The sequence below is a fragment of the Strix aluco genome, chromosome 26 (genome assembly GCF_031877795.1).
Source record: "Strix aluco isolate bStrAlu1 chromosome 26, bStrAlu1.hap1, whole genome shotgun sequence".
NCBI lineage: Eukaryota > Metazoa > Chordata > Aves > Strigiformes > Strigidae > Strix > Strix aluco.
In genome coordinates, this window is record NC_133956.1 from 5,279,532 (window position 1) to 5,302,875 (window position 23,344).

Consider the following 23,344-nt stretch of genomic DNA (forward strand, 5'->3'; position numbering starts at 1 on the left):
TTGTCTACACCTTAAATCAGAGACCCCTCCAACCCCTCGCGTGGGTGTGCAAACCCCAGCTGGGAATCGTGCAAGGGCCTCGGCAGTCAGTCCCAAGGAGAACGGTCAGGGTCAACCACAGAACAACTTGAGCATTCAAGCAGGCGAAAAATAAACTACAGGTTTTTCCTGCTCAAGGAGAAGTATGACTCGGGACAAAAAACCTCTATGTCTGCCTGAGCAGAATAATCTGCAAATATAATCAGCCATTCGGGTGATTAATGCACCCTGCTCTATTAAGACTTCTCCATCAAAATCTTGGTTAAGAAAAATCCCTTCCACAGAGAAATTCAGATATCACAAGTGCAACGATGCAGACAAACACGCATCCCAGCAGAACCCCGGGGGGACTAACAGAGCAAGTAAAAGCAAAATTTGATGTCACCGAGTGTGCAACAAGCATCCAAGCTAACCAGACTGGGAATCCGATCACGGTAACAAAAGCAAACAAGCCGGGGTTTAAATAGAAGCAAAAAAACCTTGGAAGGGAAAAACCAATGAGAGCTGATGTTTACCCTGATGATGGGATAGTTTAGAAATTATGGCTGGGGGCCAACTCCCCAGTATTTTTAGTTTCAGGAGGTCTGCTAATCTCAGCAGCCCAAGCGGATCTGTGCCCTGGTCCCCTCCTGCCCTTGGCTGCAGGTGCGGCTCCAGCCACTCGGCTCTATCACAAACCCCGCGGTGAAGATCAGGAGGAAACCTTCCACCACCTGATTCTGGGGGAAAACCAACTCCATGGCATATTTATTCCACAGTGTTTTGCAATTTATCAGCTAATTACAATTAGAGCAGAAACAAACGCCCAGGTGAGTTAATGGAAATCCTTGGGGGGACACAGTGAAGAAGCCCAACAGGGCGTTAAGGAAGGTAAAACACGACACCCCCCCCCCCCCCCAAATGCAGAGTTTTAATATTGATTCATACTGATAACAAGTTCTTGCTAGTTTTAAAAAATTTGGAAGCTGCTTTAGGAAGGCAGCAGAGTCCTGTGACTGCGATAGGAAACCTCCAAGGATTAAAATACTCTGCCAGCAGTAGAGGACAGCAAGGACTGGGGGGTCAGGCGCAGCCTCGGAGGACGATGCCGGCCAAGGCTGGTGCTGCCCTGCGTACAAATCAAGGATTGCTCATCTATATGGCTTTGCTCTGCCTGACAAAAGAGATCAAAGATGAAAATGCTGCCTGCACTCTGATTGCCAGGTTTAGGGGGAGGAAAACAAGGGGACAAACCTCCGCGGTGACCAACCCACGGCGGTGCCAGCCCTTCAGGGCAGCGAGCCAGCCCAGCTTCCCTGCGAGCACGTGCCGGGCTCAGACCCAAACACGGAAAGAACAAGTCAGGTTTGAACTTATATTAATTTTATTCACATTTCCAGAAGAAAGCATTGGTGGAGTGCAATGTCATGGCTAGTGTCAAAAAGCTCAAGTATTTGTTTGGTTTAGAACAGGCAAACATTTCAGCGGCTGAACGGAGACAACGGGCGCACGCTCCCTTCCCCTGCACGTGTTTCCCATTCAAGTAATAGGAATTTCAAAAATAAGCTAGCTCATCACATGATGGAGAGGATGTCAAAAACTTTAAAGCTTTCTGTGGTATAAATCCCTAAGCAGGGCATGAAAGTAGCAGGCAGGAAATCTTCTACAGCTGAACTGGCTTATCCCCTGGGCTGAATGTTGTGTTTTTCTTTTTTTTTTTTTCCTTTGGTTGTAGAGTTTTGCTATCGCTGTTGCCAAACGCTTCTGTCCAACTTTAACGCGATTCATTACCCAGAGCAGAAATTTGCTGCTACTGGATTGCAAGAATGATCATTGGTGATGGCACAGAAAAATTTTAACAGGACTCTCTACCGAGGAGAAAAAGAGAAAAATTTGATTGTTCTGGATTTCAAAAACAGGGATACAGGAAGAAAAACATATCCACAAATACGACCCATTTTAACTGAGAACTGAGACTTCCCAATTGCACTGCTGGCCCACAGGAAGTTGTCACAGCTCCAGGTTGCTTCTAAGTAATATATTTATATTTCTAAGTCACTTCTGGGTTCAGTTGGGCCAACAGCTGGTTTCTGCTGACATTGAGCAGACAACGAAAGCCTCCTAAAGCCAGGTGGCATTAACCAGTTTCAGCTTTGTTCACCACAGAGCTACAACTTTTGGCTTTCTGCTTCAAAGTGCATGTTTCAAATTAGACAACAAGGCAACAGACAATCAAAGGCATCTGCAGACCCCTCACCTTGACACAGGCCTCGATCAGGACTGGGAAAAGGCAGAGCTGAGTTTGTACAGGCAGCGTCTGGCAGCAGAAACAAGTCACGGAGCCGCATGTGAAAGCGGCGCTCCCCGACGCAAGCAAAACGGCATCAGCATCCGCCGGACTCCTGAGTTACGGGGCTAAGAGATGAGCTGGTTTAGTGACTTGTAAATATTAGGGAATTTTAAATGTGTCCAGTGAAGACACTAGAAATCTTTTTGCCTTTGCGTTATTGTGAAGTTGCTTGATTTTATTAGAATATAGCTATATTTGGACAAGGAGTCAGTAATAGATGTGTGCACATTCTTGCTTGCTCTGCAAAGACAATTATCGGATTACAAAAAAAGGCACAAGAAGCACATTCCTCCTTCTTCTATCCCTAAAAGGGTTCCTCCTTCCTCCTTGCTGAAAGCACTACTCTTGCTGTCACTGAACAAACTCCAAGTACACATTTTCGTCTTTGATCCAGCTGGCTTGGAAGCCTCTAGGATTAAAGATTTCTCTCTGTTTGAATAATTTCAGTGACTAGACTCTCATCGCTTGGTTCACTGATTCCCTTCATCCTCTATCTATATATAGTAAAAGAGATTAAATAATATTGTATTTTTACTGCTGGAGGTAATTTGCTGTCCCCCAACTCAGTTTCCCAAAGGTAGGAGGTAAAACAAGATCTGGCAGGACCTGCTAGCTAGAAACAAGAGCAAGGTGAAATGGCACTCACCCCACCTGACTGGGTGTCACAGAGGGGGGAAACTGGAGCAAAGACGGGCTCAGGGTTATTTAGGGAGTGGGTGCAGAGCCAGGAACAAACCAGTCCAGCTATGGATCCTCTGCTCCAGTCGTCAGGAAACAATTTTGTTTTGCCCAGAAGGGGAGTTGTGCCAGAGTCCAGGACATGCCACTTACAATTCAAGTCTTTACACTGATGCTGGACGTGCAGAGTGGGATAAAGGAATGTGACTCTTTGGTGAATATCCTCGTTATCATACTAAAAATGTATTTTAATAAATTAAATTCATATCTTCTCTAGTCCTTAACACTGCATTAAATTACTCTCCTGCAGTTGCCTGGCTAATATTTAATGTTTCAGCTATCAAATATCCCGCCATCCCTATGTCTTCTCTGTGGAAAGCTTAAACTCCTTAGCATCTTATACAAAAATAGAAAAGTATGGAGACAAATTGCTCTATATATTAATCCAGGACTGAATGGCTTCAGTGGTGTGGATTCTGCTCTATTTACAATTTTAAGGATCTTACTACTTTAGGCAAGTCACAAGGACCTTCTCAGCAGCTGGAAGGTTGGACAAAGGACATGGAGTGATTAAGGAAGGAAGACCAAGTGCATTCCTCACGTCACCACACGGTCACAGACAGCGTGTTCGTTCTGTTCCCGACGGTTCTCGGACAAGCTCCAGGGCTGGGACTATGGCAACAACACTGGTGACAAAGATGTCACGTGCAGGAGGGAGTCTGAGGTGCCTGTGGATGGATCACATCTCATCATGCAGTGCCCTGAGAAATCCATGCAACCCTGGGCACAGGCTGATGGCACGCCAGCTGTCGGCAACGCCGGGTAAACACGCCCACAGCGCTCGGGAGGGTTCACGCACACAGGATTCAGCCTGGCAGCTCTGAACAAAGGGGTGAAAAGGCCTCCCTAGCTAAGATGGTTCTAGCTAAACTCCCGAACTACCAAGCATCTATCCGGGAGAGTGGCCAGAGGAAGAGTCACGAGCTCGCAGGCTGCCAGGCACCAACAGTAGCACTGAGCAGAGCCCCAGCAGGGCTCACCGCTTCTCCCAGGGCTTCCACGGTAAGAGGACGGCTCTGGAAGCAACGGTGTCCAGATCCCCCACTCAGGACACCTCAGTCCCACGTGCACGGTCAGGAAACTATGCTCTGACTTTGAGCAGAGCAGGAAATACTCATGCTCCCCTCCTGGCAGGAGAGCACAGACTGCATGCACAGGAACACAGCCGCAAGCTTTGCTTCCTCCCTAACACAGATTAGCACTCTCTGAGAAGGAATTCTTCCCTCTTTTTGCTGTCTTAACCCCGGTTCCCCTCCAGTCCAACAGCCCTGTGTGCTCTGCCTGCCTTGCCACTAGAAAGGCAGAGGAGCTGGTGCCCTGTTGCTACAGCACACTGACTCCTGCAGAACAGACCAAAGTCCACCTGGAGGCTGCAAAGGCTAAAGCACTAAGCGTTCGCGAGTTTTGATTGTTCAGAAATAAAAGGAAATCGTTTCTAAGAAATCTGTTTGCATCTGTACGCATATGCTGGCCACTGTTGGGTTTCCAACTCGTATTCCTAGCAACTGGCTGACAGTGGAGAGGACAAGAACGAGTCCATCAAACTCTCAAGCACTCCTGACTGTGCTATTTTGCCGTAAGATGTTCCTGGTCCAGACAGCAGTTGCACAAAAGCACTGACGGGAGAATTACAGCTAAAATATTTATCTTTGTCTCCCGTGGGAGATATCTTTATATGAGATTTTTGCCTACCCAGAGGCTACCTACACAGGGCTTGCTTCCCACTCTCTGGTGACATGAATGAGAACATTTTGCGTGTTACCACAAACGAACGCAGAAATGCAAACCATCACTGATGCAAACCCTTTGCCCATGCTGCTTTTCTGCTGTGGTGTAAGCAGCCCAGTAGCCAGGGGTATCAGAACAACTAGGATCAGTAGGAGAAACCAGAATTTTAAAATCAGTCCTGAAAAGGTCAGCTCTTGAGTCACAGAATTGAAGGATACAGGTGAGTTGCTCTGAAGTGCATTTTCTTCCTATTTTCTTACTCTCATTTCTCAGAGTTTTTATACATACAGAATATATTAAACATGCTGGTGATAACTCAGTCTCTCTTTCAGGCACTATCATTGGACACAGCAGTCATTTTACTCATAGCTTTCTTCTTGCTATTGCAGCTCCACCAATATTACCCTGGATTCCCCTTATAACCGGAGGTTTCTTCTAGATCTCAAAAAGAGATTGATATATCAAAACCAAATTCAATTACAAAATATAATAATATCCTCTTCTTGGAAGTGAAGCTGCCCCATATTCCAGACTGTGGCAGGATTTTTATGTCCTCAAAATATTTTTAGTAAGTTCTACTTAAAACACATCTGGGTCCCAATCTGCCTGTTCGGCACGTTGTAATGGTCACAGTTGAAGATCCATTCCCTGTCAGTTCCTCGTGGGCTCTGCCAAAGGGGCTCTTCTCAGTGGTCTTCTGCAGACTTGAACATGAGAATGGCATTGTAGATCTTCAGGGCAGGACCCAGCTTGATACTGAGTATTTTAACGATGTCGCTCTGGTTCAGGAGCAGGAAGGCCTCACCATCTATCTGCTAGGGGTTGGAAACACAACATAAGATAAAGATTACTGTCAAGAGATAGGCAGGATTCTCACTTCTGGTTGTTCAAGTAAACAATGTACTTTGAACTGAGGAACAGAAGTATGAACACAGGTCTGGAGGTTGAAACCTTGTATTTCTCCCTAGCTCTGGCACCCACGCCCCTGGGAGGTTCCCAGGCACGCTGCCCTTTCCAAGGGTCTCAGACCTCATCTGGCAGCTCTTATTCTAGAAACAGAGAAACCCGAGTGTGGGCAAGGCTTACGGAGAGACCATGAGGAGGATGCTTGTTCATTAGACTTTATATTCACTAGAACTGCTTTAAAAAGCCAACAACTGTCAAAAATCGTACAGTGGCCAGAAATTAGATCAGGAAATCCAGAATGTGAGACTTCAAGAAGCAGCTGTCCAAGAATTATTACACCGATTTACGATGATTAGAAATATAAATTTACGATGATTAGAAATATAAAATCACCATTTCCTAGTGCATTCATTACATACTGTCACTGCATAGACTCTTCAACCCCTGTTAAGCTGTTCAGGGTAAAATTTAAAGCCAAACACCCTTTTTTTCTTGCTTCTTTTTGGTCAGCTCTGCTAAATCCTTACAGATGAGAAAAATGCCTGAGCTGTGAACATCTGGCTGCTCTCACAACTAGGACATACTATGCCTATAGACAACAAGTTTCTGTTTAAAGGAGAAGCAGGAAGCTATTGTGAAATCATTTTCAGTGACACTAAATGGGCTTGCTCAGCACATGGTAAAAGAGATCATGTGCTATATAAAACAAGGCATAGTAAAGACATGTGGTCTGTCTGGATTTACACACATATTCTCTTAATCCATCAGCAAGGAGATATTCGATTAGATGCAAAGTAAGCAAGTGAAAAACATACTACCCTGTGAAAATACAGGATGCTCTAGGTAGCAGCGAGTGAAATCGTAACATATTATTTTAGTAAGAGGTTAAAATTTACTTTGGTTTACAAGAACATCCACAGAGACAACACAGATATAATTAATATGAACCCCAAATGCTGCAGGGAAGAAGCCAAAGATTAATGGACACAGACAAACAAGATGTGTCTCCCTAAGTTATTCCATTAAAGTCCATTTACAGAGGCTGACAGCAGCTCATCTTCTCACTTGATGTTCGCCAGTGCAGCGGACAACACCGGACACTCAACTCATCCAGCATAATAATTCTTCTATTTCTGTAGTCTTCCTAACTAGAATTTTTTCAGATGTCAAAGACTGGTGGAAGAGGATACACTGAATCAACTTGGACAAACATATAATTAAAGCACAGAACTAGGAGCCACGAGATTTCATTTCCTCTTCTCTAACCACAGAAGAAACCGTTAGCAAGTTCTTAACCTCCCAGTATGTACACTGGAAACGAGAGCAGTGCTCCCAGTCCACAGATGGCCACAGAATGTCCCCAAATCTTACTTGCAAGGCGCCTAGAGTCTACACTACTGCAATGAACACGTTAAAAATAGCTTGAAACAAATGGACTGCCGCTTAAATTAAATAATACAGAGGTAAGAGTAGCAGAAAGCTGCTAGAAAACAGTCCTACAATTCAAAATGCTTTTGAGTCCAGTGTTCCTACTATGCTTCATTTTCATCACATTGCCTCACAGATGCTTATTTTAAACAGACCTTCCCTGAACTGGACCTAGAAACCAGCACAGTATCAGTGCCTGTGCTTTATTATTCATATCTTCGTTCCATCTTATTTGGATGGTTTTTAAAATTCTGCGCACAATTTGTTCTCTTCATTCCTAATGTAAGCAGCAACTTATCCCTCTCCACCCGCCAAGAGAAGTCTGCAAGGGATTTATTTATCCTAAACGGCGAGCGCTCGAAGGCCTGATTACAGCTAATGGACAATGCGGGTGCAGTTCAGCAGTCCTGTCACTCACACCTGAATTCTGGCCAAAGCCAAGTTGCTAAAAGGGTTTTAATTTCAAACTGACAATTTAGTTTGAGCATAAACCTGAAAAACAACCCAAGACCCTCTCATTTGGCATAAGGAATCATGCTTTGAGGCTGCAGAAAGTATGGTATTAAAATAGAACACGGCTATGCTGCTCTCTGAACCAGAAAACAGCCACTGTGTTCGGGACCCATTTAAATTATGGCTAGAAGAAATAAAATACATCGTGAATGGTTGGATTCATTAGAAGATTTGCTAGTTACATCTCACCTACCAAACTCTGACCTCGGAATACATCTTCACTAGAAATTAGGATGCACCTTTTACACTCAGCTACACTGAAAAATTGGTTCATTTGAATAAATTTCATTAAACAGTGGTGCACTGTTACATTGTGAATAGTGCTTTTTGCAAGCCTCTGTTTCTTTTGCTTTTTGTTTTGTGTGTGTGCATGTTTTTTAAAATAAGGGAAAACAAAATACAGATACATAAATCCCATAAAATGCACCACAGCCTGATTCATCCTGAAAGGAAGCCAGCTCTGGGGAGCAGTCATCTATTAAAAACCTGCCCTTTACAGCTGCTACAATGTGCAGTGCTTTTCCTGGGTACAGAGGGTGCGCTCAGCGCCGCACAGAATAGAGGAGGTCCAGCCCCTTCCCTCCTGTAGAGCTGTGATGATAGAAGGGGAGGTACGTCCATGCAAATTAATCAGGGGCTCATAAAGAACCCACAAGTCCTACCTGCAGTGTAACTGGAAGCTGAAGCACTCGACAAAGTGTCTATGATCTGTGCAAAGAAGGGTGCTAAAAACCAGGACAGCCACATCCTGCGCCTGCTGAGGTTTCTCAGAAGCCACGGTGGATGTAGCACCAACAGGGAACAGAGTCCAGCCCGGCACACGGCAGCGGTGACAGGATATCATGCAGGAGATGCTCTGATTTCCCAACCACCACTTGGTCAAGGAAAGGTTCCCCTCCTGTGCTCACCTCAGCCCACAGGGGAAGCCAGCGATTGATTCCTGGGAAACCCCACGACTGCCAGCCTCACCAAGAGAAGCAGGCATATGTGCTCGTTAGAGGGAGCAGATGAGATCTTCATTGCAACAGGACATCTTTATAACGATGCCAATCCCACTCCACAATAGTCCAAGACAGGATGTTAAGCATAAGCTCAGTGATTGGAACTGCAGGGGAAATTTAGAGCAGCAGAATGCAATTAGCCATGCTGGAATTCAGCTCGATGCTGAAGCTGCCTCCTAAATGCCACGGGCTCTCTCATGACAAGTGTGAGTGTGTCTGTGCTCTCTGCACTGTAACTCCAGAGTAACCACGTACAAAACTGCCACCAGACCCGCCAGCGGCACGGCGCAGGATTTGGGTAGACTTGACTTACCTCTTCCCTGAAAACAGAGGCTTGTTCTTTGCAACCAGGTAAACGCTGGATAAAGCTTACCACCTGGAATTACATTGGAGAAAAGAGAAACATGGACAATTAAAATGGGGTATCACCAAGCAAAAAGGTCTTATTTCTGTATGAGAGTTCGATATGCAAGAATTTTAGAAACTTTAATACTTACAACTCTCCCATTAATGAAGGGTATATACGAAAAATATTACTGGGTTGTTGCTGCAACACCCCTGCAAAGTGTATTCTGGTTACCTATAATCCTTTCTGCACTGCCTTTTGACCATTTCTGTAAAAGTCCAGTTTCTCCACTGCTCAAAAGGATTTATATAAAATATCAACAATACTTTTACAGATTAAAAGCCATATATGGCTGTATGAATTTAAACCCATCCACAACTTCACTTTCTTTATGGCATTGTTGGAAAGTAAAATTAAAAAGAAAGAAGGATTTAGACAGCTGTCCATGATGACATGCCTTTTAGAGACAAGACAAACCAACCGAATGAGTACTGCTGGATAGCCAACATACAGAAGGCAGAACTGCTGGGAGGGAAAGGAGTTTTGGTTTTATTTAATCTGTGGTGGGTGCACAGGATCCATGGAACCAACAGGATTAAACAAGTAGAAGTTAATTTTACATTTCACATTAGGGAAAACCTTTCTAAGCAGGAAATCTGTTAACATTTGGAATAATCTCCCTGGAGACAGGCAAGCGGCCCTTGGATTACATTATATAACACTAAGTAGCGCAAGGAGCAGTCCTGAATGCAGTGGAAGATGACTTAATACGTATTGTCTTCTCCAGCTGTAGCTTCACTGGTTCACAGAAGATTTGTATATTGAGGCATAATCAGATCAAACATCTCATGCTAATTGGATGCTCCCTTGCAGAACAGCTCTGTTTCATGAGGCATATTCATTTGAGTTATTACAGATGTGACATTTCTTCCATGAACACAAACAGACAAACTGTTAGGAGGGGTCACTGTCAAATACAAGCTTCCCTTTAACTCAGGATTGTCAGACTCTCTCCTAAATCGTGTCACTGCATCTCCAGCTGATCCCACCACTTGACTAATATTCATTCCCTTCCCCCAGTTCCAACCGTGCAGGAAGGGAGCTGTCAGCGTGCCCTCTGGTTCTGCTTTACCCCGGCAGAAGCCAAGTTTTGGTGACCAGCTCTGAGTCCTGTTGTTTCTGTTATGTAATCTGAAAGCAGAGCATCCCTCTCATGTTTCACCCTTATCTTCTGCTAGTAGGGACGGCTCCATTTTAAAGGGAACCCCTAAAATCCACATCTCCATTGGGCAGTGACTCCAAATTTTCTTCTGTAGAAGTGAAAAATCTTATGATAAACAAGTAACACTACTTTCCTTTTGATTCCTCTTCCCTCTTTATAATTAAAACACATAATTATAAGTGAAAATCCTTCTGCAGGGTCTGGTACCTTTCGGAACTGAAGAGACAGTTGGGCCCCTCAGGGCAAGCCAGTAAGTGCCCTTCAGTGTCTGTGGTATCCAGAGGCTGCTAGAAATCTCCGGGGAATGATCTGAGCTTGCCTTGCTCCTGTGTCCTTCCCTGCACAACTGCTGCTGGCTATTGTCACCAACACTGAGTGACGGGCCTTTGATCTGTCCTAGAAGCGTTTGTACGGACACTGCAAACACTCTGCGCCACAGGAGCGGCCTTTTAAACAAACAGGAGTCCTGGGGTTTACCAGAAATGGAGAAAAGAAAGGGAAGGAGGGTGCAAGAGGAGAATACAGGAGAGAAAGTCCCCAGGATGTGAGCCAGACCCTGGGTTTCACTGAGCCATGGGTGACCTGCCTGGCCAGCACTGCTGGGGGAGGAGAGCCCCCACACTGAGATGCAGCAGTTGAAGGACAAGGGATGCTCAGGAGCACAAGGCCAAAACACAGGAACACCATGGGCTAGAGGAGGCCAACACAGCCCCACGATGATGGCAGTGAAGCCCTGAACCAAGGGAAAGGGTGAGGCCGGAGGGCTCCAGATGAGGGTGGGGAGGCGTCGGGCAGGTTAGGAGCACAGTGGGATCAGGCAGAGCAGGGCTCTTCCTTTGAGGAGGTGAACGCCCGCCTGCCCTTCCTGCCAGTAACAACTCCAGAGCTGTCTGTGGAAGTGCCTTACGCTACGACTGCATATCAGTGAAGGGAAGGGGGCTGAAAAAGACTTTATGTAATTCTGAGAACACCTTAGAAACTCCATGCAACCTATATGGAAGGTGCTGATGCAATCCCAGATGTGTGATATACTGGAATCAGCCCAGTATTGCTCTACCCTTTTGGTAGAGTGGGAAGGAGGCCTCACGCAGCACTCCTCTGATACCGAGCTACAGCAGAACGGGCAACGCCTCGTGAGACTGTGTGGAGAGGAGCTGGGTTTAACTGGGATTTAGGAACGCACAAACAATCAGCACAAGGACAGTCCCCCCACAAGGTATTAGCATCTGACGTAGGATTAGCTAATGAACAATACAATTCTAGCACATACCAATGTTTTTTGTGATTCAATATCCCTCACTGGCTGTGCTCTGAAAACATGACAGGAAGCTTTCAATAAATAACAAAGCTGCATTAAAGTAACTACTCTTGTTGACTGTTCAGTGTTACCAAGAGTTTCTTAGCTTAAGGGCCCCTAAATACTGCTGCTGCTGCTCTGCAATTTCATCTGTTCTCAACCAACAGAGAATTAAAGCAACATTTTTTTCCTTAATGTGGGTTTTATAAAATAAAAACAGTTCTTCAGTCTGAAACCAAAGGACAATTTTACACCCCCACTGGTCTTGTTTCAGATCAGCAGAATGGCCTCCTTTGTGCAGCAGAGTTCAAAGCACAACCCAAAGGCAAATGTTTGCCCTGTAGGAAGATGTTAGGAGCCCAAATGCCGACAGATCAAATCTGCTTTGGACTCACTAAAACACAGAAAGTCCTGCTGCTTTCAACTTCCAGACGTGCGGCTACATTTCACTGCACATGCTGATCCTGCAAGTGCTCATACAGAGGCCAAATTGATTCCAATGGGAATTGGTGATGAATGTCATTTGCAAAACCAGATCCACTTCACTGGAATTCAAGACAAAACCTGTAATGACTTTAGCCAGTCCACTGTGGTGCTGCAGCTGATCTTTTTAATGTGCCATTCACACTCCTACTGGCAGTTGAAACTCCATCAGTTGTTTCAGGCTGCAGCACACAGCACAGTTCAGCGTGTTCTGGGTTTTGAATCGCTACAGCCAGTGCCCTGCATTCATGCCCCATGGTCCCTGCTTACATTCACCCGTTATCAAACTAATATCCTAGTTGAATTTACCCAGAAGTTCCTTTAAAAGTCAACTGCAAAGGACAAATTTTATTTGGCTTCTATCCTGACTCTCTTCTTCCATAAACCAGCATCCATGTTTTATCCAAAAGAAAGAGATTCTGATTTTCACGTCGGAGGATTAACAGCTTCTGCCTTTACTGATTTTCTAAAAGACCTTTTGGAAAAATCATTGGAAGCTTTCTCAAAAGAAGGATACAAACAGCAGAGATTTTTTTTCTTCCTTGCTATGAATTTAATTCAAACACATTTTCATTACCAAAAAAAACCCCACCACCAAAAAAAGGACCAAGTTTCAAAACAACACTACTAATTGCTCAATCCCCTTCGCAATTGCTGTGGTTCCTGTCTGCTGTGATACCACAATCCCACCAGATTCCGAGCTGTTCTCCAGCATGAACAGCAAAGCCAGGATTGGATTTATCTGATGTAAGAGGCTCTTAGGGAAAATGCACTTCCTAAAAGTCTCTGAAGATCCTCTATGCATCATGAAGAACAGCACCTTTGTCCTGCTTTGCAGATTACCTACACCCTTGCAAGCACAACATTGCAGCACATTTCTCTTGGATCAAATGGCCTGCGATTAAGCGCCAGGATCCAAATTGTCACCACTGCCCAAGTGGAGATACAAACATTATTTATGCCCAAGGCATCGATGCAAACCCAGCTACTCAGCACACAAAAGATACCAGCTTCTTCACATGTCACCTAATTACAGGAGACATCCCAAGAGCTAGGACTGCAGGGACATATCCCCAGCTGCACAGCTACCTCTGTCAGAAATCAGGTCAGGCTGTGGGCAGTTTTGTTCCAGGGGAATCAGGCAGGGAGACGCAGGACGAGTGGGCATGCACAGAGCAGTTTGGAATTATCTGCAATGTAAAAGTGAATCTGCAGCAAAGTCACAGGAGAGGGGGAGGGAGATCAGAGAGAAACGGAATCTACTGTCAGAAACATGTTTCAGGCCTGAGGACTAAAAGATCAAGAGGTAAATAAACAGACAAACAAACAAAGGGAGGGAATCCTATTCAGGGAAATAAGCCGTGGACACCAGAGGGTTAATAGGGATCCTTCCCCTCCCTTACAGAGGGACTTGGGTATAACTTGTAGCTGAGTCAGCTACAGCATATGCAAAGCAAACAGAAGAGCATTGCCTAGGAAAGGAAAGAAAATAAAGATGTCTTCCAATCAGCACTCCAGAAGAGGAGGGCTCTGGCAGTCCCACACCCCGAGAGAGCAGAACAGGGAACAGGTAACTCACCTCTTCCACAGTCCATTTGGCCACATGTTTGGCCGTGAGGCCCGAGACCTCTGGCAAGAGCTTGCAGTGCTTCTCCCAGCAGAGATGGAGGCGGTGTGTCGGGTTAGAGGCCAGTGAAGGCATGAAGATGGACTGGTGAAGGGCCTGCTGGAGATTCAAATCAGGGTCTGGAAAAGGAAACGAGACAAGTCAGAGTGAGGCTTCAAGTAGGAGCAATTACAACAAAGCAGGAGCAAGGGTCACGCTCTGGAGGGAAAAACAAGGCAGGGTGAGCCAGGCACGGCTACTGCATGGCACACTGAGCTTTCAGGGCGTTCTTCCCACCCTCCCGAGGAGAAAGAAAAAAAAAAAGAAAGATAAGATTGCCAGGCTGGAGGCTTTATCGTTAGCTTCTTCCCTGGAAAATGATGTCATGCTGCTAACAGAGATGTTTGCAGCATTTTATTGACAAGGTGGAGGAGTTCTGGTAACAGCATCTTCGGCTGGAAACTAATGGCATTGTTCCAGCTCACAGCTGTAGCCAGCCTGTGAAGAGCACTACGCGTGCCAGCTGATGGCCTGGGCTCGCCGCCTCCCCAGGAGACTCCCAGGGCAGGAGTGTGGCACGTTACCTCCAGACATCAACTCCCTCCTCATGTGTCAAGTGATGGAAGCTTTAAAAATCAAGGCAAAAAAAAGAAGAAATCACCCCTCCCTAATGAGATCACTCGAGTAGTGCAGAGTCATGGTCCTACAGGGACTTGCCTGGTTATACAACAGGAAGCGAAGCAGAGGATGGAAACAAGATGGGAAACATTCCTCTGGTTTACAGCAGTTATCGTGTGCTGTCCCCTTGCCCCCCGCCCTGCCCGGCGGTGCGCAGGGTGCGCAGCCTGCCCGGCGCCATCCTGTGGCAACCGTACAAAATTCCCATTTTTTTCCTGCTTTCCGAAAGGTTCGGCGTGCCCAGCGCCGGTGCGGCTGCCACGCGCCTCTGCTGGGTTTGCTCAGCGTTAGTACGCACGGTTGTTAGTAGGCTGGGGTGTAAGGATCTGTGGGGTGCGCCAGTCGCTACACGTAAAGCACTAAGGAAAATAGTATAAAGAATAAGCAAACTTCCATGATTTGCCTGCTCCTCACAGCCGAGGTGAAAGCAGTGCTGGAGGTAAAGCCTGATCCAGTGAAAGGTCACTCCCCTGTCCCCAGCTGTGTCACCTTACCTCATCTCCACCTCCCTAAAGGATGTGGCACAGCATCAAATACAGGTCTTTATTGCTAATAATGAGACCAAAGAGGGAGGATTTTAAAAAAATAAAGCCTTAGTAAGAACTGCTCAGTTCAGGAGCTGATGCTCCGGGTGACAACGGGGCACAGGACACTGTTCCCGGGAGGGCTGTCACCTCCTCCCCTGCCTCCCCCACCTCCCTGGTGACGGGGCAGCACCTGGCCTTGCCCCCACCTCCCTGCTGCACGAGGTGCCCAAGGTTTTACGTAGTGCCACGTCCCTGCTGCATGGGCACTGCTTCTATCACAGACTGTTTCCTTTCCTTCACTAAGCCCAAATCGCTGGGGGTAAGCGTCCAAACCATGACTTAAACAAATGACTTGGCCTTTGAGAAAGAAGCAGCATTCTAATAGTTAAAATGTAAATGGGATGAAAGCTCTGGGTAATCGTGAAATTAGAGGTCAGTGGATTATTGCAGAATTTCCCCCCACTGATTTCCATCATTCTGTTTAAGGTGAATGCGAAGGGAAAGCAGACAGCTTTCCCTGCCAGCTGCAACTGCAGCTCATAGCTGGCAGACTTCTCCAGCTCTGACTGCAGAAGTCAGCACTAGGTAAAAATCAGTATTAAAAAAAAAAAAAAGAAAAGCTAGTCACCTGTCCCAGTTTGTGCCTGCTTAGCTATTTTTGACTGAAGACTTATTACTATGTTAAATCTTCCTAAAAGCCTGGTCAGCTCCGTTCTCTGAAATGGCTTTTTATAGTAAATCTGAAAGTTAAGCATATGGTTTGCTAAAGTGATATCAGAAAGCTTCTCTTAAAACTTAACCTGTCATGTACCAGAAAAAAAAGGCATTGTTTTTTCATTTAGTTTTTAGTTTTCTTTTTCATCCTTAGGAGAACCTTAAAAAAGCCACCACCCAAAATGATTCAGATTATGTTTCTGAATACCCAGGGGTTCTTACAGAACTTAGCCAGGTTTTGAGCAAGTCTCCCTTGACACCTCTGCTGGCTCTGTCAGCAGAATGGTCACCAACTGGGGAACAAAACCCCCTTGTCACTTCATAAGAGAATGCAGTGGTGCAAGGGATGGTGCAAGCTTGTCTTCTCAGCTAATAAATATGAGGTTTCACTCTACAAAGTATTAAACCTTTCACTTCTAAGTAACTTTACTCTTCCTTCTCATTTTAAAGGAGGAAAGACTACCATTATCATCACCTCCAGCGTGTGCCTTCTCTCAACTGTGGAATCAAAGACTAAAAAGCTGTGGAGTTTTAAATGCTCCTTGTGACTGTGGTATATTGCACATATATGCACACACACAGACAAAGAAATAAAATTTAACCAACCTTTCCCAATGCTTTCCTGTTTCACCAGCTGGAACTTTATATAGGCATGCGAGCACCCAAGCCTGAAAGCATCAATTACAAAACATTTCAAAAGATATACAAATTGATATAATTTCTTCTCTATCCAGAGATCAATGGGACTTTTAGGAACCAAAAACTTTTTCCTCTTGAAATAAGCAATAGCACTGCTCTGTCCCTGACCTCTCTCTCTCTCTCCAAGATAAGGACTGTGCTATTAAATTAATGGCTAGAACTCAGATGTGAGTTTACTGCAGGAAAGAGAGGGCCCAAAATAATGGGAGGAAGATTTACCATGTCATTCTAAACCCCTATGCTGCAAATCTCTGATCAGATTGGGCTGTTCTAAATTATGATTTATATCTGTATTTCAGATATAGCAGCAGCATCAAGAAACACAACTGTTAATGCATGAAAATACCTCACAAAAATCTTATTTACTTTTTCGGTTTGGCTTTGATGTCTTCACAGGAATCCTCTTCTACCCAGTCTCTCTCTTGATTGTTTTCAGACTGTTCCGACAGACTGTGAACACTGCTTTGACACCACTTTTCACTGTCTTGTGCAGATTTTCTGGAAAGACAGATAAATGACAGTAGCTAAGCTGACATCCTCTGTTCCCTTTTCCCGCAGGAGAGCAAAGCTGGCTGTTCCTTGCAAATGAGAGCAACAACTACCACCTAGTGGCAGAAGCCTTCCTCTCTCCCCCCATCATCACTGGGGCACAGTACAAAGTGCTTTTTTACTCTTCAGCACGGACTGAGAGAGATTATGTGAAATAAATCAGCCCCTGTGGATTGAGGCTCTGATCCCAGCAGCTACAAGAAACCCACTGAAGCACGTGTTATGGTGAAATCAAGAGATTTAAGATTTCTGATTCTTGATACCTCTGGAAAATATTTAAGAGTCTCCACGACTGAATTTGGTGCATAAACTGAGCCACGTAGTTGCTCAGGGAAGGACAAGCAGTAAGGTGTTATCAGATATGCATACTGAATTCAGACCTCCCACTATCAGGAAATGAAATACTTAGATGACTAGAAATATATTACAATTTTAGAATGCTATTTATTCTGGGAGAATCTCACAGCTCCTGAGAGAGCTTTACGGAAACAGTGCCATTGATATGCAATCAATTCTGGTGTTAAAATCAGGGAATGGAGACGCCTGCACACTTCTGGGATGGGAGGAGGCAAACTTTGGCCATGTATTCCGGGGAGGGGAGAGAAATATTCCTTTTTTCTGGCTAAATGTATCTTGAAAATGTTATAAATTAAGCAAATAAATGAACTTTAAAATGTACATAAACCTTCATATACAACAAAGTATTGCTGGAGTTTGCCCTGGTGAGAATGGATTCGTACAGACCAAAGGTAACAATAATAATCAGGTCTGTCCCACAACACAAAATTTTAACTGGCTCCTGCAGTCCAAGAACTAACACAGTTTGCTTCAATGCTACTCAATTCCAAGATTTTCATCTAAGAAAATAAAATATCTGAAGGAGCTCAACTTGTTTGCCAAGTGATACACATACAGTCATTATGCCTACCAGTGTAATGCAGCCGACTCTGGGGTGGATTGCAGTTACAGTTTAATAGTGCAAAATAACCTTGCTTGACAGTTTTAGGACAGGAAACGAAGGAAAAGAATATATTTTAAATTGAAACAGCAAGGAAAAATTTATGGAGACAGAATGCAATTTCCTTTGTTGGAATGTGACCAGAGCAGCAGGATTAAGGAATCAAGAAACCTATTAAGGCATATGAGGGTATAAAAGTGCACTGCTCTGTGTTAAGAGTGTCTGGGGCACGGGTCAATATTACAGACAGATGAACTCAATGCTCTGCTGCTTCTCTGCCAATTCCTGTGTTTTTCAACCTTGTAAAATGGTTTTGCTCCCCGGCACTTGCCCAAGAAAAGGGTTCAGCTCACCTGGATTGTGGAGAGTCCTCCTGAGAAGACCCTTCTGCTCCCAACAGAAATGGGAGAGGAGTCTCCAGTCTCTTGGCTTTCTGCATGCTATTGCTAGGGGAAGGTCTCTCCCCACTCAGGCGGTCCTGTAACAAGTTTTCTCTGTTGAGGTTCACATCAGAATATGGGCAGCCAACTAACCTGTGTTAAAGAAAAATAGAAAAAAAAACAGAGAGAGAGAGAGAGAGAGATATGCATGTTTTTAAGTCATACAGTCTTACCAACCTCAGGCAGACATATCCATCAACAAACCCAGAAAAAGTGAGGCCAGAAACACTCAGGGAGATGTTATTACCCAGTTTTAGGTGCAGGAAATCAGGGGACTACAGGGCAGAATTTAAAACCAAAGTCATGTTTCTGAAGAGTCACCTCAGAGAACAAGAAGAGCTCTTCCTCTGTAACCTGCTTGTCTGAAGAATATTTCACAGAACAAGAGAGTCCTGCAACTTTCACTCTGAAAAATTCAAAGCCCTTTACCACATTATATACTACTAGATCTTCAGAGCTCCAATCTGAGATTGTTTTCTTGCTCTTTAAATGGTTTAATCGAGAAAAACCTTCCTTTCCCAAGAGCAGGTAAGAAATCAAAAGGCAGAGCACAGAACATGAGCTAGCTCTCCTCACTCCTATACTTTAATAATCTACCCATACTCTCCCCCTCTTTAACTGCCTCCTTGCATGCTGTTCTTGGGTGTATTATTTTACCAAAAAAAAATCCCTCAGTAATGCTGGAATGTAGAAATTGGGAGTGAATTAATCTATGTTGGATTGCATTGCAGTTGTAATGATTATACTGGTATAAACAGTATTTATGATGAAACAGCACATTTTGACACAAGAGGGAGCTGCAATTGCAGTTATAACTACCCAGAATAAACACCCTGAGATGATTTCAGTGCAGCGCAGGTGCTTGTTGCTGCATTATTATTATGGACAGCAGTCAGACTCATGCAGGCAGAACCCTTATAAGAAGATCTCATATACATACGTATAATGTGTTCCATATCGTGGTCCCCTGACGTGACCGACACCGTGGCAGCCTGGAGTAGGACACGCTTGTCCCACTGTTCCCACTCGATCAACAGCACCTGGTAATAAGAAAGAAAAAGTTAAACAGATTTGTAAAACGCTCCCTGCGTCAGAGCAGACTGCACTTAGGAATATTATTCAACGTAACAATATGATATCATCTACTTTACCTAGAGGAACTTGCAAAGCATGTCCAGTTTTTGCACACCAGCCTACTGGATGAACATCAGGGCTGTCTGCATCCACCCAGAAATCGTAATTACAGTCCCAACCATCAAAATGTATCTAAAAGAAGCACACAGTCTCAGTGAGAGATACAGTTAAGGACATGACTCAGCTTTTATTTTAACTTCCCCCTTTGTTTCACCTTGCTCAGCTTGGGGCTGATTCATTCAATCTTTCAGTCAAGCACAATCGTCCTTTGTGCTCAGTGTAACTATTTGTTTTCCCGACCCCTGCATCTACATTTTACAGAACAACCAGGTTCTGGTGACACAGTCAAATCCCAGGGTCTGCAAGAAAGCACAGACCATGGGGTGCTCCAGCACACGCTATACTCAAAGACTAAATCTTTGCAAACACAATTGCTTATTCAATTAGTTTTTGTTTTCTGAGGATCCCAAAACACCATCAAAGCCAACAAGTTCGGTGAGTTCTGCAGTGAACAGAGAATTTTCTGCTGGATGAAGAGACTAGCAATAGTTAGCTCAGATCCAGGTCAGGTTAACAGAGACTAAGGATCACTGCAGTTTAAAGGCTACTGGGTTGTCTCTGCTGCAAAGTCTCAACAAATGTATGAACTAAGTACCATGCTACTATATATTAGCAAAACTTGACTTTTGCTTGCAAACACGGTGATGAGGATGAGAATCAAATGGCTAATGGAGAGCGAACTCCACTCCTGCCCACATAATCATCCTTTGGGAAGGAGACCTGTGACCCAGGAGCCTCCACCAGTGCAGCCTCCACTTCAGCCGGCTCATACTTAATTTCTCAGAAGCCAAAGCACAACAGATTTTTCTGGCAATATATTTATGTGAAAAGAATTAGTTAAAATCCATTTATGTAACAAATTCATACTGGAGCATGAAGCTGCTTCCCACATGTACCAGGGTTTAACTGGCTTTGGGTTTTCCTTTTAAGTATGCTAGGAAAAAAAATTGTCAGGTAGCTTCCCACCAGCAGAACATTAATGCTGCCTTCACTTGCACAGATCACACAGAAACCGCTAAGAGATGGAAAATCATGCTGTCAAATGTTATTTCAAAACAGTTACATTAAAACAGTAACTAACAATACCAGGCAATTCCATCAGATTTCAATAGGACAAAACAACAGAAATCATTTCCAGTTGGGCAGGCCTGTACTCTAGATCCTCTGCTAGGCGTTTGTTTGCTGCTCCTCATAACAAATGGGTATTTTTTTTTGTACTGCAAATCACTATATTCCTCAGCCCAAGGGCTCTGCACTTTGAAGCAAGGTCATACCTTAATGCGATGGTCGTCTTTGTCAACTATTGTTGCCACTCTTATCAAGATGGGATTTCTTCTGTCCACAGCCTCTAACTTCATATTAACTTGGAATCCGTGAGCAGGACGCTGTAAGAGAGGATTGTAAGCAGAATGCTAAAAACTCTGGGCATTCAGAGCTAGTCGCCTGCTCTGAATAAAATGCACTAAAGTTTTCCTCTCCTACTCATACGCCTTTGCAGCTTTTGCCCCTGATCTCACAGGGACCAAAGTTTCAGCAGACTGCTTCAGAGGTTAAAATCAGAGTTTCCTAGAGGATTAAGCTGTCTGTTTGCCAGCAGCCCAAAACTACTTGAGAGGAAGTCTGAGCTTTCTCAGTGCAGAGGAGCATTTCACAGCCAGGGCAAGAGGCATGTCCCTACCAGAAAAAAGGCCAGATACTACCACAAACTCCACTGACATACAGACTCCACAGTCTGACAGCAAAACTCCCAAACGCAGCAGAGGGATGATCTCACATCTGACAAGGACAGTGGCCAGTTCACCCCTGTCTTACACCTGAAACACACCACCACGTGACGTCTCTCTTCACTACACTGCACGTGACATCCTTCTTGGCATCTGGCTATTACAGTTACCTTCACTAAGCAGGTTACCACCTACTTCTTATGACAACAACTGCATCTGCTTGTTAGCGATAACTGCTGAGAACTGTGGTGCTGGGACTCGAGAGCAGCTCCAGCTGCTGGAGCCTCCCATCTACAGTTGCTGATTTACTCTTTCTCTCAAACCTCAGCGGTCAAACTACTTTGTAAAAACTCCAGAATGTCCTTTGACCTGATGTGTGCCCTTTGCAGCACCCACAGATGTACACCTCTAAGTAACAGACAGCGTTTACCAATTTTTCCATTTATCTTTAAATGACTGACTACAAGTTCCTCCTCTGACCTCCTCAGCTGGGGGTTATGGAGCACCGGATACTCATTCAAAACACGTTCTTCTTCACTTCTGCACACAAAGGTCAGGATTTTAGCAAGAGATGATAAATTGTGTCTTTGAACAAGATCAGGTTAATGAAAAGATGATTATAATCACTCTTCCCTCACGATCTTCCTTACCCCTTTTACTGCCAGTAGCTGGGGGCAGGGAAGGAGGTCCACTTCTGAGCTAAGGGGATTACAGACTCCAAACCTCAAGTTTCTCTTTGGTCTTTTCACCAGGACACAGACATTTATCCACAGGCTTTCAACCACATGACACACCGGAAGCCAGACAATCTAAACTGCTTTTAGTTTTAAGAGCATCTTATTGAACCAGCCAACCTTGTCTGTCTTCCTTGAGGAAGGAGCCTGAGTGCTTGAGAACAAAATGCTGCCCAGAAGATGAGCAGGGCTATTTGTTTAAGTCTTGCTGAAGGGTTGCTGCCTTTCTGGCAATAGCTTATGAATGTTTTTGAATTGACAGCCCAAGACAATGGGCTGAAATAGTGATGCTGACAACCAAACTGTCTCCTCCTGTGTTTTTGGGTGGAGGAGAAGGCAGAAATCCAGACACAAGATCTGCTATTTGTGCTGATGATCAGTGTCTCCAGACTATGTAAGAGAGCTCTTGAAAACTGTTAAAAACTAATTCAGTGAGAAATGCCTGTTCTGGCTCTCAACCCATATTTTTATGTACTGATTTCCTGTAATTGCTAGCTGGAATAATAATAATACTAATAAAAAGAATCAATAACTGTGCCATGTATTTCACTTCAGACCAACCAAGTCAGAAAAATAACGAGGTTTGATCTTGAAAGAGTTCTATTAACTGCTGATATATCAAATGCCGTATTTTTTTCTGTCTCATTTTTGAAACACAGTCTTGGATGCTAATTTATATTCTGGAGTTTCATGAGAGCCAGAATTGGCCCTTCTGCTATTCTCTCAAAGCCAGACACCTGAAGGAACAGGAAAATGGCTGCAGAGATGTATGTAAAACGGGAAAAGAGGCAGACAAGGCAGCTGCATTCCCCCTTGGGAAGACACTTCACTTCCAAAGAATCCAAAAAAGGGAGTATTGAAAAGTACTGAAAAGGCTCCCTGTTATCTCCAGGTGACATTTCTCAACACATTTTATACTCTGAAAATCTGAAGAAAGAATGCCATAATGACAGATTACTGAGGACTTCAGACTGGGAGTTTTAAGTAGGTCGTACTTCACTGTTTCTTTTTGTATCATGAAGAGTTTCATTATCTTTCAAAAATATTTGTCTCTACAAAACTACTTCTATTGTTCCTCTATTGTGTAGAAGACCAATTGCTGCATTCTTTCGCTCTTGTACTCTGAAGGTTCCCATTTTCCAGCACTGCTGGGATTTTATGAGCACAGCTCAGAAAAAGCTGAGCTTACCCTGGGAGCAACAAATGTGTCCTACTGACAAGCTTCACTCATTACCCTGCACACTGGCTCCGAAGTGCTTCACATGCTGCGCTGCATGATCGAAGATGCTGTCTGCCCAACTCCGGAAAACCTTAATCCAAGGGATGTTTTGGAGTTCAACTCTGCTGCAGATAACTCCAGCTGTGGCCTTACAGTTCTCTAAAGAGGCAAAACCAGCCTCTTCCTATTCCCTGACACCCACCTTGCAACCTACAACAACTTCAAATGGACACCTGCTGAAATCTAGCAATTATCAAACTTGTCTGGCTGGA

At 44.4% G+C, this 23,344-nt stretch overlaps 1 protein-coding gene across 7 annotated transcripts in view; it reads right to left on the minus strand.

Annotated features, from left to right (window-relative positions):
• Positions 1–1,384: 1,384 nt before the first annotated feature.
• Positions 1,385–23,344, minus strand: part of LOC141935011 (lethal(3)malignant brain tumor-like protein 3) — a 51,968-nt gene continuing 30,008 nt past the window's right edge. For all 7 annotated transcript variants that reach the window (XM_074850896.1, XM_074850900.1, XM_074850899.1 and 4 more), the window contains 9 exons: positions 20,670–20,780; positions 19,353–19,467; positions 19,142–19,241; positions 18,115–18,294; positions 16,621–16,752; positions 16,162–16,223; positions 13,610–13,776; positions 8,996–9,058; positions 1,385–5,649 (listed from right to left, as the gene is read on the minus strand). In XM_074850896.1, coding sequence (XP_074706997.1) covers positions 5,521–5,649; positions 8,996–9,058; positions 13,610–13,776; positions 16,162–16,223; positions 16,621–16,752; positions 18,115–18,294; positions 19,142–19,241; positions 19,353–19,467; positions 20,670–20,780 — 1,059 coding nt within the window. In that variant the 3' untranslated portion in view covers positions 1,385–5,520. The remainder of the gene's footprint in view (positions 5,650–8,995; positions 9,059–13,609; positions 13,777–16,161; positions 16,224–16,620; positions 16,753–18,114; positions 18,295–19,141; positions 19,242–19,352; positions 19,468–20,669; positions 20,781–23,344) is intronic.